We start from the raw sequence: 13519 nt of genomic DNA, 5'->3' as shown, positions 1-13519 counted from the left end.
ATTGGGTTGGCATAAAGATAATGTATGAAAAGCACTTACCATAAAAGTTTGGCACGTGGAAAGTACACAGTAGGTTGCCGGGGAGAGCAAGAACAATAAAGTATAGTTGAGGATTGTTGTTTGGGATCCATAAACCATGATTAACCACCGATGCAAGGAGGTCAAAATGAAGCATGTGTTTTCTTTAGATATTCAAGTCTTGAATAAGGCACACCATTAACTCAGGGAAAGAGGGGGTGGCCAAAATAAAAACCACAGAATTAAGATAAAAACTAATTGCAAGTTAATGCCTGCCACATCTATACAACTAACCCACATCTTTCTCCTAAGCTCTGAATTCATTTTCCCAACTGCTTATAAGAAGATGCTGTCTCTTGGGTATCCCACAGTCATAAACTCATCATGTCCAAACTGAGTTTTGGGTTTTTTTTTTTTTTTTTTTTTTGAGACGGAATCTCACTCAGTCACCCAGGCTGGAGTGCAGTGGTGCGATCTCGGCTCACTGCAAGCTCCGCCTCCCAGGTGCTCGCCATTCTCCTGCCTCAGCCTCCCGAGTAGCTGGGACCACAGGTGCCTGCCACCACGCCCGGCTAATTTTTTGTATTTTTAGTAGAGACACGGTTTCACTGTGTTAGCCAGGATGGTGTCCATCTCTTGACCTCATGATTTGCCCACCTCAGCCTCCCAAAGTGCTGTGATTACAGGCGTGAGCCACTGTGCTCGGCCTAAACTGAGCTTATTTTATAATAGCCTGCATCTTCTCCTGTATCTCCTCTCTTAGATAACAGTCACATCTAGACACCCACATCAAGAACCCAAAAGCTGGCCCACATTCCTCCCTTTTATCTAGTCAATCGCCAGTCCTGTCTCTTTTTCCTCTTTAGTATTTCTTGTTCTGTCCCTTATCATCCCGTCTGGACTTCTTGCAACGGTGTCCTAAATTACCGTTCTTGCTTCCAGTAGCAAACTCTCCATCCTGTCTTTTCACAAGAATCTGGCCATATTTATTACCTCTTTAAAACCCACTAATAAGTTCCGATTTGCTTTTGGGAAAAAGTCCAAACTCAGTAACACTGTATAGACTTCCATGACCTGGACTTTGCGATCTTCACATCCTACAGTGCAGCAACCCTGTCCACCCTGGCTTGGCTCTAGCCATGACAACAACCTACACATTCACACTATGTGCCAGGACTACAGCAGGAATTGGCAACACAGATGAGCAAACAAAGGCAATCCCCAGGTCTTATGGGATATATAGTCTACTGAAAGAGAAGGCCATAAATCTAAAAACCTTACAATTACATGGAAAACTATAATTGAGGTAAAAGCTACGAAGAGTAGAATATAGACTCTGAGTGTCCGGAACAGGGATTTGACTTGGAATTAGTAAAGGGCTAACTTGGAGTTGACTTGGTGTAGAAAGTTAGTAAAGGCTTCCCTGAGAAGCCGTTTGGTGCTGAGAGTTGAAGGAAAAGCACCCTTTGTTCACTTGGCAAAGGGTAGGATGGGGATGTATATTAACAACATTTTATTTCTGTATTCTCTGTGTTCTGGCACCTGGGGTCTCACTGACTGGGAAGAGACTGCCCCTCCCAGGGCTAGCCAATTCTTTGAGAGAGCAAACGGCTTTCATATGCAAAGTAACCAATCCAGAACCATTACTCTAAACCACCTCCTCTATGTGGCTTCTACACTCCAGAAGGCAATAGTCCTCTGTCCCCATCATCCCAGGGCCAAGTACCAGACAACCAAAGCCAGCCCCTACTCTCTAGAACCCACGGAAACTTTCAAACTAGCCAATCATAAGCCTGCTAACCCTGCCTTGCCCACTTCCTTCCTGCAGATACCACTATAAAGGCTCTGATCCACTTTTCCCCCCTCACTCCTTCTACCTCCTCACCAACCCTGGGGCTTCCCTATGTGGTCCTGGAGGTGTGGTCTGTGCCCTCTTATTGGAGCAGAAACAAACCATGTTTTCAATGGGAGTTGTCTCCTGATCTGTTGGCCTCACCATAACTCAATAATAACAAAACCTACATTTTAAAGCAGGATGATGGTGGGATTTCAGGGAGATGCTCCAAGCCAAAGAAGCAGCATAAGCAAAATTCCTATGGGGGAGGATTTGTGTTTCCCTTGTTTCATCTGAATACCCTATGTAGCACATCTCCCTTCCTCTCCATGTCACCGTCAGTCACATTTCTCCATCTTATTTGTTTTAGAGTTTGTCACCACCTATAATTATCTCCAGCATTTATTTGCCTATTTGTTTATAATGTGTTTGTCTCCTCCCCTGATCCCCTAGTAAGCTCTGTGGGAGGAAGGAGCTGTTGGTTTGTTCACCACTGTATCCTCAGAGCCTAGAACAACGCCAGGTACATTCAAGCTGCACTTGCTGAATGAAGAAACCAGATCATCTTTTCAACTTCCCTGGATCAGGTCAAATTGACCACCTCCTCCTGTGTGCTTCTACTCTGCCCCGTGCAAACATATTTAGCACATCACTTGTCACTGCAAGCACCCTTCGACTGCAGATCTATCTCTCTCTACCAAATTTAAGCTTCTTGGAAGCAAAGATTGTGTTTCACACCTTGTGTGTCCCTGGTATCCAGTAGGGAGCAGATGCTTAATACATGTATGTTTAATGAAAGAATGCCCATGAGCTTTTTCTGTTTGCTTATAATTAGGCAAAAACAGAATAGCCCATGTCTTTCCAATATGTCTATCCAATTCTGAACCTTGTCCAAATCAGGCCATTTTTCATACCTCACAGGCCTCCCTGATTGTCCCTTTCTCTTTCTGGCCTTCTGACACATACACATAAAGGTAAAGCCAGTGATCATTCTGTTTTCTGTGTGGGAAAATTGGTAATAATGACTAGAGTTGAAAGTGTTACTGAACAAGTACAATATAATCATTCTTCTGTGACAAAAAAATCAATCCACCCCAAATTTCTTTTTCAGTCCAACAGAGAATTATTTCCTCTATCAATTGGCTACTTAGATCAAAAGATTTTAATATCTTTTCAAATGATACTTTTTCCTAATTACGAGATTGTTTCAGTTCTCCTACATTCTGTGACTTAAAAATGGGAGTACCCAGGTAGCGGCAGTGGTTTTGAATGGAAATTACAGCTCAGCAACAAGAAACTCTCTTGAGTAAAAGAAAATCTTTCTCTTTTTTTCTCTAAAAAGGTTTCATTTCTGTCACACTGCTTCTCACTTGAAATTTAGTTTCTATTCAGAATCATGGTGCATACATTGTTGTTCTTTGGGGAATATTTTTAAATAGTATTTATTTTCCTTTGGTTTAGGGCTATTTGGCTTCTCTTTTTCCTTCTATTTGTTTCTCATAGTGTGAATGACAAGTTAAATAACAGAAGAAGAGCCATAAAATGTGTCCCCAATATCACACTAGCTATGGAATAAACACTAGTTTTTCAAGTTCAATAATTTTTAAACTTTATATATTCCCCAAACTCTGTGTTTCTGTGTGGCCTTTTCCCCTAAGTGGTTCCTTCAATGGTTATTCCCGAGATTAACTACCAAATATGGTAGGGGTAAAAATATGGGAAAGGCAAATATTGTTTTATTTTGGTTTATATTCAAGTGTAATTACATTTGCAAGGCAATTATCACGCAGTTAGGACATGAGCGGGAGGAAGGAGGGCAGTCTGAGGACAGTGTTGACCCTGTGGCCTTGCAGCCCACCCTTCCCAAACCAGTGAAGGCAGCAAGAGAACAACTAGTCTTGGCCTCACTGATGTCCCCTGGCGGGTCTCATTTACAGCAGAGTGGCCATCACCTTTGTGGTGTCTCTCAATATCTCAATTAGGAAGGTACTACTAATAAATGACCAAAGTTCATACAAGAAGTACTTTGTTTATAATTTAGAGTAGATTTAAGCCTATCTCTGAAATAATGCCACCCAGACTCACTTGTATTCTCCTATACCTTCTTGAATGAGAGAAAACCATTAGCCTTATACCTAGAGTCGGCGTATTTACCACACACAACCCACAGCCTAGCTTAGGGATGTCATGCTCAAGAGCTGTGTCTTGTGTGCCAATGATGATACAAGCTGAGACTCAATCATCTGAATTTCTGAAACGTAGTCTTAGTTTTGGCTACCGCCGTGGCTCCCTGGCTTGTCAATAACCCCTTGCCCATCCACACTGCAGTTTAATCATGCCTCTGGCACAGAAATTATACACATTATACATAATTATATGATATCTGTTTGTGGGGGAGATAATGGAGATAATCTATAGTGGATGCAGTCATCTTAAAAATAGGTGTTCTGACATTCTTAGAACTAGATGAGGCACCCTTCAAAACAAAGCCTTAAAAACACCTATTTCTCTTGTTGTCTCATCTAGTTCTGAGAATGCCACTGACTTGTGAAAGAAAAATAAGCATCAAGTACTGTCAGTATAGAAAACTACAACTTGGGTTAAAGATAATAATAAACTCCTCTCAAGGTTAAAACAAGAGTAATGTCATTTTGATTTCCCAAGTTTTCCCCCTCTAAGATGTCCAAATTGAACAGGGTTACAGATTTTTCTGGGTAATAACACTCAACAGATGCGGCTATTTTAACAATGCTTTGTTTCATCAATGTAATTATAATCTTTCATTTCCAATTATTGATGCACTTCACTCAGACAAGTCTCCTTCGAAATGTCACCTAAATTATCCCATGTCGATACTTTACTACAGATAAAGATAGGCAGGAGACATAGTGGTTTCTATGCCCATGATGTAGTAGCATACATGAAGTTCTTATATACAATGTTGATTTTATATCACAATTTGAAAATTCCTCTAAATGAAAGGCCATCCTTGGCTATGTAAGTCAAGAAATTATCTTTTTAAAACCACTCCCAAATCTATTCCAAATAGCCTGAGAAACCACTCTACATAAAAATCACTATGGTTTGATTTTTAACAATGTTAACTCAAAGTGAAATTTAAAAATTTTATCAGCTGCTTTTAAGGACAAAGTAGCAAGTAGGATATGGTATGTTTAAGGCTCTTTATCACTGAATGAATTCTAATGTCTCCCACTTCAAGTCTCCTATCACATACACAATAAGCTTGCCACTAAGCTATTCATGCATGTAGCTTATCTTCAAACTATTAAAAAGGTACCTAGTAAACTAGTAAAAAGTAGGTTTCGCATCACATGCTTTTTGTATTCTGCACAATGCCAATCATAATGTCTTTCTCACAGATTGCAACAGAGAAGTATTTGTTGGATCAAGAATGAAAAAAAGCAAACAGTTGTGAGGCACATCTATGACTTTACATGGAAAGAGGAAATAATAGCTTGGTTATAGATATAACTTAACAGTTGGGCAAAATAAACAGCTCTCCCACAATTAACTGAGAAAAGTGTTAAGTACTTGATCTGAGCTTCAGAAATTCCCTTGTGATGCTAACTAGGTGTCGGGTTTTTCATACAACTGGGCAATATAATGGAATGCCCACTTGTGGTACCAGATACATGAGGCCTGACTTCCACAATGAATCTTGCTTGGGTCTCCTTGTTTTCTATATGTTAGATTTTTCTGCCTTTCCCCAGAATGTTGAAAAAGAAGCCTACTTCTCTTGGTTTTTAGTGATGATCAGAAAAACATAAATGTGCAAACTGCCAAAAAAAACCCAGATATAATCAAAAGAATTCTCATTAGTTTTCCTTTAGACCATAAGCAGAACTTTGAGACTCTTTTGTCACAAATGATTATTATTTGTGAGGGATCTGAAGACATCGTTTGCTTCAGTAGACTTTAAAAAGCTTGTGAGAAAGGGGAAGTTCTGTAATATAAATGCCCTTCCCCTCTATGGGACAATCCAGATCAGATTCCATCTCCAGGGAAAGGCAGGCCACTCCAACTTGGAGGACTTTCCCTCCTCTGACTTTTAATTACACTTGCTACTTGTATCATTTGTTTGACTCTTCTCTCCCCAGCCGTGCATAAAGGTGCAGATAGTATCTTCAGTTCTTTAGATCTTCCTCTCTGTCTTCAGAAAGTGGCTACCTAGCAAGTTTTGATTGATATACAGTGGGTAGGCAAGAAAAAATACTACATCTTTAAAATTGCAACTTGTATTGCTTTTAGTTCTTAGTTCATGGTAAACACATAGATTTTTCTGCTCCTCTAAAAATATTTAACAATTTTACAATGTAAATAATTTATTAAATATTAATGCATATATTTAATATTTAAATAAATAAAGGTACGTGCCTAGAAATGTTAGCTGCACTGGAGATAAATATGGCAACCTAAAAATATGGGAAAAAGCTATTGCCTGAACTTTTCAGAACTGTGTGCTACTTTTAGCATATGTATGCACCATGAAGTGTGTTGCCATCTTACTCTTCATGATTTAGAAATATTACAAGTACACCTAATTGTGCATATTTACTTAGGTTCCTAATTTCACAGTTTCCCTGTCTCCTCCATTGGGTGATAAGCTGTGGGAACAAGGCCCTGGTGGCGTCTTTAGTTTAGAGTTGTAGGAAAAACACATGATTTGGAGCTGACCCACCTGGATGGCTTCAGTCAGTGGTTAATCTTTTCAAGTCTAATTTTCTCATCTAAAAATTGGGAAAAGTGACACTGCATTCCAGATCTGTGATAAGGATTCTCAAAAGTGCAGGTAAAGTACCTTCTACATAGTAGATGTTCAACATACAGTAGTTATCATTATTCCCTTTTACAAATGCTGTTTACAGTACTCAAACTATAGTTTTGCATAGTCCATACTCACTGAGTGGGTAAAGGGAAGAACACACTGAATGTCTAATATGGACATTGTTTTTCTGAGTGTCAGCAAAAACCATGGCTGCCACATAAAATCATTCACTTCTTTTGTACTTAAAAAATACTTCACCAGAGATAAGTAGGGAGAATAGATAGAGACATTATACTGGACCATAAGCAAGTATGTATTACTATAATATACTCTGGTTCCCCAGCTCTATATTACTCATAGCAGAAAAGGCACATAGAGAAATCTACGAATGGGGGAGCTGCATTTCTTTATGACCTTATTTGAAAGATAAACTCCTTGGGGAAATACAATTTATTCAGATTATCAAGACCCTGCTGTGCAAATCTACAGTCTGGGAGCACACTATGGAGATCAAAAAATATTTACTTTATTCTGTTGGGTATAAAAGCTTTTAATGAATGCATAATTAAGACAAAAAAGTGTACATGGCTTAGAAATTCCACTGCCGAGCCAAGCCATTAATATCCAAGGCACCATACCCAGTTGTGATTCCACCTGTTTCCTATTTTGATTACAACCTAGTTGTAAATCAAGGTATTATGTGACTACCTAACCTGGTGCTGCAGGAAAGGCTGGTACTCCAGGAGTAGGGAAAGCAACATAAAGGGGGCTGGTGTAGATGTGCGGTGAAGGTGTGGCCTTTGGTACAGGTTGAAACAAACCAATAAATAAACAAAATCCAAATCTTTTAATAGCCTTGGGATCAGCCATATATGAAAAAAGTTATCATGTTTATTGGGCGTGTGAAGGGCTCTATGAATTTTCTCAACACTGTCATAGAGCTGATAGGATAAAATCTAACTGTCTAATTGTTATAGAAGAAAAAATGAGCAATTCATTGACAATGCAGGCCAGATAACTTGTAATATGATAAAATAATCAAACTCAGATATTTTTATATGTATAAACATATAGAGAGATATAGGTATATTTTGTATATAAATATGTAAAAATGTATGGACAACTGTATGTAATGATCTATTCATATATTGATATGAATATGTATATGATACAATTTGATTAAATGAAAACAAAGTATTAGCAGCAATTCAAAAGTACAAGGAAAACTCCAGCATGCTCTAATTTTTGGAGTCTTGCAAGACCTATTTAAATATATTTGTGCTGTATAACAGAGGAATTCTACAATTAGGTTACTAGTACATTTTCATAATCAATTGTTTGCATAATACCCAAGGCTCATGAATAATTTTATATTGTTCGTTGGGAAATTCTCTAGTAAGCTGGAAATCTAGTAGGGAGGAAGTGAAACATAGCCATCAACAATAGCTAATAATTCTGGCCAGAGTCACTATGTGCTGCAAAATGCTGTTTCAAAGTTCACTAAACCTGACTCATAACATAAGGAGATTGCCAATGAATATGGAATATATACGGGAAGTTAATATATATATTTTTCTTCTAATTGAAAATGGTTTATCTGAGCAACTAGGGTTTTAAACCTAAAATTTCAATAACTATACTTTTTGAACCAGGATAGGCAAAATCAGTTTAAAAATGTTTAAAAGAATAGTATAGAAGTCATTATGATATGTTTCCCTACTTGCTCTAGTACACAAAGTCAGATTGCTGAAAATTAGCCCAGTACTGCACACTTTAAATCATCCCTCAGTATGTCAATCATAACTTAATAAAGTAGTTTTTTTTTTTTAAATCTCTCACTTACCTACAGACTGTCTTAATCATTATTATGAATAAGAGTGAGACCTGGAAGGTTTTTTTGTTTGTTTGTTTCAGATTTGCATTATTTTCACTTTTTATCTTTTGGATGCTATGAAGCATACACAGCATCAATATCTTTATGTTACTAGGAGCAATTCAAATTTATCTAAATGTGACAAATACACTTTCAAAATCTGAATATTGGTGATTTAACAGTCAGGTACTTGATAAAAAGCAGTGTGGCAAGAGAATCTAGAGTGGGAGTTCTCACACTGTGCTCCCTGGTTCAGACATCAGCATCCCTCAAAACTTGTTAGAATACAGGTTCTCAGGCCCCTCCCAGACCTCCTGAATCAGGAATTCTGGAGTGGGGCCCAAGTAGTCTGTTTTAGCCATCTATACAGATGATTCCTTGCATAGTCAAGTTTAAGAATCGTTACTCTGGAGTATGCATTTCAGTGAAGACAGGAATTACTCTGTCCTGCATAAATATACTCTTGCAGCAAACAAATTGTGTGACCCAAGCCCTTCAACTGTACCTCTGAAGCAGGCAAACATTATACTGAATGTGTGGGACTGAGGCCAGGGTATCTGGAGCCAAGTCCATGACACAGACAAGCAGGCACTTCCTAGGGCTTGTAGCATGATAAAGGTTGCAGCAGGATAAAGGTTAGTAGCCTGTTCTAAAAGATACTTGTGGATAGACAGTGAGAAAGGGGTGGAGGAGAAGTCTCCACCCCTTTACACCCCTTTGCTTCCTCCGGAAGGAAAGCCAGAGGAAAGGAAGACAGATGGAGGGAAGTGAGACACATGGATAGCATTCTCCCAGTAAGGAATAATTCAGATTTCTTTTTTAATTTTAAATAAATACACAGCTTTTATGTCCCCTAGTCAGGAAGCATAGGATATCATGCAACTTCATAATCAAAGTTTCTATCACCAGGAGCTCTTATGGTACATGCGGAGGAATTCAATCAGACAATATGTGTTTCTAAGTACCTACCATGCACTAGAACTAGAGATGAAAGACTTTTCCAATTGTTTCTTGGATTCTGTATGCCAGGATGGAAAAAGATGTTTTAATTATAGAAAGGGCAGGGGAAACAATAAAACAAAATTTTCTGTCTACAAAGTGTCAATACCATGTATTTTGTTGCTTTTGTCAAAGCATTATTTTATTATTTATTAAAGTACAATTTCAGTATGATGTTTTCAAATTTCAGAGGCAGAGAGAAAGTGACGGCTCATTTAATTATTTGTGACTTCTGAAAAACAATGTATGCATTTCAGCAAAATCAAAGAGAAGTGGCTAAGAGGAAGAATATCTTTTACAGAATGGTGATTATTCCCCAAAATTTCAGAAACAGATTTGTCCAATAGGTTGTCAATTTGAAGTAGGCAGCAAAGTTGCTGACATTTGCAGAAATGAGGGAAGACAGGGGTGAGGGGTTGGGTAGGAGGATAACGGTGGAATTAATAGAGGAATTCACAAGTGAAGTACCACATTATATCAGCTCTGGTTTATAGAGCACTCACTGATGTAGGACAGTGTGTTTGTGAGATACTTTGCATGCATTGTCTCATTGAATCCTTCAACATCCCTAAAAGGTAGACTGTATATAGGATACCATATCTGTGTTTCACAGATGAGGAGTTGGGGGACAAAGAGGTTAAGTAACTTGTCCAATGTCACACAACTTTGGGACATAAACCTATGTCTTGGGGAGACAGATAAGTAAATTAACACAAACAATATGGTGTGATCCGTCTCCCAGAAGATTGCCCATAATTAAAGAAGAGCAGGAAAATATAATTCCAACTGGGTGGATTGATCAAGCAACTCTGGAAGAGGAGACAATGTAAGTCAAGTACTTGAAAGTTAAATAGGAATTCAGAAGGTAACAAAGTGAGGGAAAAATAATCCACAGAAAAGGAGGCTTCGTATGAAGAGGTTTAGGTACAGGAAAATGCACAAAGTTCATAATGACTGTGGAACAGGCATTGCACATGGGTAGTAAATTGTTTTAAAAAAAAAAAAGCTAAAGAGATAGCATGTTTCATAATAAAGACAGGCCCTGTGTTCCAAATTAAAAGGAGTGAACCTCATCCTAAAGACTATGTGAACCACATTCATCATAATGAATAATTTTAAGCAAGAATGTGACATGATCAGGTTGTGATTTTTTTAAAAAAATCAATCAAACAGAATTTTTCATGGATTAAAAAAAACTTTTCAAAATCTATCAAACAGAATTTTGGAGGAGGTACTGGAATGGGGCAAGAGGGAAAGCAGATTCATCAGTTAGCAAGAAGTTTCTTTAGTCCAGAAAATAAGTAATGTGGATCTGAATGAAGACAGTAGTAGTGGAAAGAGAGACAATGAGAGAGATTTGACAAGTTAAGGGGGTGGGGCTGAAAGGTCTCTGTGTCAGTGTATGTGGGGCTCAAGGAGATGGGTGATTCTAGGATGACTCCTGGTTTTCTGGCTTGGGTTCACACTCAGAAAGGTCACGTGCCTGAGAAATACCCAAGCGAAAGTGTAGACTAGGCAGCTGGCTTGGAGCTAAGACAAGCTGTCCATGGGGTACAGTCAGAATAGGGTACATTATAGGGACAAGAAAGAGAAAGGACATGGTTCTGCAATTAAAAGATGGAAAGCTAGCTTGGATTTTAGGCAAAGAAATTATTTTGTGGACCAGACAAATAACTTAGATTGTACAGTATTGATTAGCATTAGACTATAGGCAGGGACCCCAGTTGAGTTATTGCAGGGCAGTCGAGGAAAAATAGTCCCGACCCTAATGATGTCAATGATAATGAGGAGAAAGAGAAGGTAGCATATTTGAGAATGACTTAAACGGCTAAACCAACACTATTTAGTGGAATACCTGAGGACTGCGCAGTGTAAGATTACGCCAAGGCTCGAGTGACTAAAAAGATGATGGTCCCTTAACAAAGACAGGGAGGAGGAGGAGGAGCAGGTGTGTGAGACTGGGCAAAGGTGGATTTGGGCGGCATGTGGGATACCAAGTGAAATGCTGGCTGAACATACAGGGCTGGAACTCAGGAGAGAGGGCTGGAGTGAGTAACCCTCCACAGATACATGAAAGAGAGTGATAGTGAGCAGAAGGGAAGGGTCCCATGCAGAGCTCCCATGCTTTGAGGGACAGTCAAGGAGCTAATGGAAGAACACTTGTAAAGGTACTGAAAATGAGTAGGAGGAAAATAGGAGAGAGCCCCGAGAAAGAGAGGCGCAGGAAAGAATGCAGCTCCCAATGTCTAAATGCTGTAGAGGAGTCACTTTAGGATACCACAAAGGCCTGCCGCATCAGACAACAAGGAGGTTTTGGTGACCTTTGTTGGAAGAACTTTTGAGGAGTAATGAAGGCAGAAGACTGAGTTCAATGGGCCTGAAGAATGAACAGGAGGTAAGCAATGCCGACACTGGGTACGGTTGGGGAGTGAGGTCAAGGAGCAGCTGCGGTAATGAGAGATGAAGAAGAGTGTCTCCCGTCTTATTGATCCTATTTATAAACTGAAAGAAAAGTGCCAGTAAAGTAGGAGAAATCAAAACCACAGGAAACACAAGGAGTAACTGATGGAATAAGGAGCAGAAAGGTAGTTTAGCTTCAGGGAAGAGGAGAGACGTTTCCCCATGACTAGAAATATTTACAGATGGGTGGGTGGGAGAATAAATATCTCAAATGAAATACAGATCTTCTTTTACACAACCTCCACCAATTTCCAAGTATTAATAATGGAATTCAGTGAAATTGAGGTTTGTTTGTTTTGATTATTGATTCTGAACTCTAGCATGAATAAAATACTGGAAACACTTTATTTTTAAAAAGAAAAATGCATACTGAAAGTGATTTTAAAATCATCCAGCTGACAACAGTTAGCTTAGGTTTGAAATGACTAATATTATTAGTGAATTCTTGCAAGAGATATTCTTTCAGGAGAATCTTTCTCCTCTTTAAAAACCTCACAAACAAAGAAGATACAGTCAATCCTACATTATCCGCATAACAGATTAAAATGCTGAAATGACTTGCCTGGCCTGCCAGTGTGCCTCTGGGCTGTCGCTTCCTGACATCCTTTAGTGTGGGCTTAGGGAATAAAAGCCAACATAATAGCATATGAAAAAAATTAATGGGGACCCTAAAATGGCTACTGCAGATCTTATGATGCATTTCAGAGCCAAATAGGAATGTTATTTGGCAAATATGATATTCTGCATTACCCATGCCAGACAGCAAATACTCTTGATTAGAACAAATAATTACTAGTTGGCTATGATTTAATAGGTCTGATACATTTCCACCCTTTTTGATCATTTTTGCTGATTAAAAATAATCCAAAAGATTAAACCACTTGTAATATGCTTTCCAAACTCTGTACTTTAACTTTCTCCAACACAAGTCTCAGCTCTAGTGAACTATAGAACAGCACTCAGTGCATTTGATTATGAGTATATTAAATATATATGTTGGTAAAATCATTTGTCTTCTCTAATGTGGGAAAAAATGGTTCAGTGTTACAGAAAAATGAACATGAGTTATAACTTCTCCTCAATCTTGAGGATAAGTTATTGTCTTCAGAACACTCATTATATATTATGTATTTAGGTGATACTCTTAATTTAATAATTAAAATTATAATAATACATTGTTTAGAAGAGATAACCTCCTATAAGTCATTGTAGTATTACTTGGTTAAAAATGATAATCTATTATAATACTGTAAAATATGTAAGCTCCTCAGTGTCAAATTTAATCCCCAAAGAAAGATTTTTAACAAAAAAAATGTATTCAGTGGGCAAAACTAATGAAAGACTGGTAGTATATTTTTCCTACTATAACATGAATTTTGATATTTAAAAAGCAGAGAAAAATTACTGAATGGAGGCACCTTTCAATCCCTCAGTACATAATGAACTTCCACAATGTGAAGGCAGGGAGGGGATAAGGCATAAAATCAGTATAAGGTGTGATCCCTCTGCTCGAAAGCCCCACAGTATAACTGGAGGTGGTGAGACATTT

General features: G+C 38.4%; 2 protein-coding genes across 10 annotated transcripts in view; one reads left to right on the top strand and one right to left on the bottom strand.

The window, feature by feature from the left end:
* Window positions 1-13519, top strand: part of NDUFAF4 (NADH:ubiquinone oxidoreductase complex assembly factor 4) — a 350782-nt gene that overhangs the window by 162209 nt on the left and 175054 nt on the right. The gene's annotated exons all lie outside the window — the stretch shown is intronic.
* The window catches only part of KLHL32 (kelch like family member 32), a 239256-nt gene that overhangs the window by 59341 nt on the left and 166396 nt on the right, over window positions 1-13519 (bottom strand). The window contains exon 1 of one of the 9 annotated variants that reach the window (XM_050786568.1): window positions 40-7665. The exons of the other annotated variants lie outside the window; for them this stretch is intronic. Within the exon in view, the coding sequence (XP_050642525.1) occupies window positions 40-138 (99 nt within the window). The 5' untranslated portion in view covers window positions 139-7665. Of the gene's footprint in view, window positions 1-39; window positions 7666-13519 lie in introns of those variants that run through there. 9 annotated transcript variants of the gene reach the window in all.

The sequence above is a fragment of the Macaca thibetana genome, chromosome 4 (assembly GCF_024542745.1).
Source record: "Macaca thibetana thibetana isolate TM-01 chromosome 4, ASM2454274v1, whole genome shotgun sequence".
NCBI lineage: Eukaryota > Metazoa > Chordata > Mammalia > Primates > Cercopithecidae > Macaca > Macaca thibetana.
Note: the sequence above shows the minus strand (reverse complement) of the source record. Positions and strands in the feature narration are given on the sequence as shown.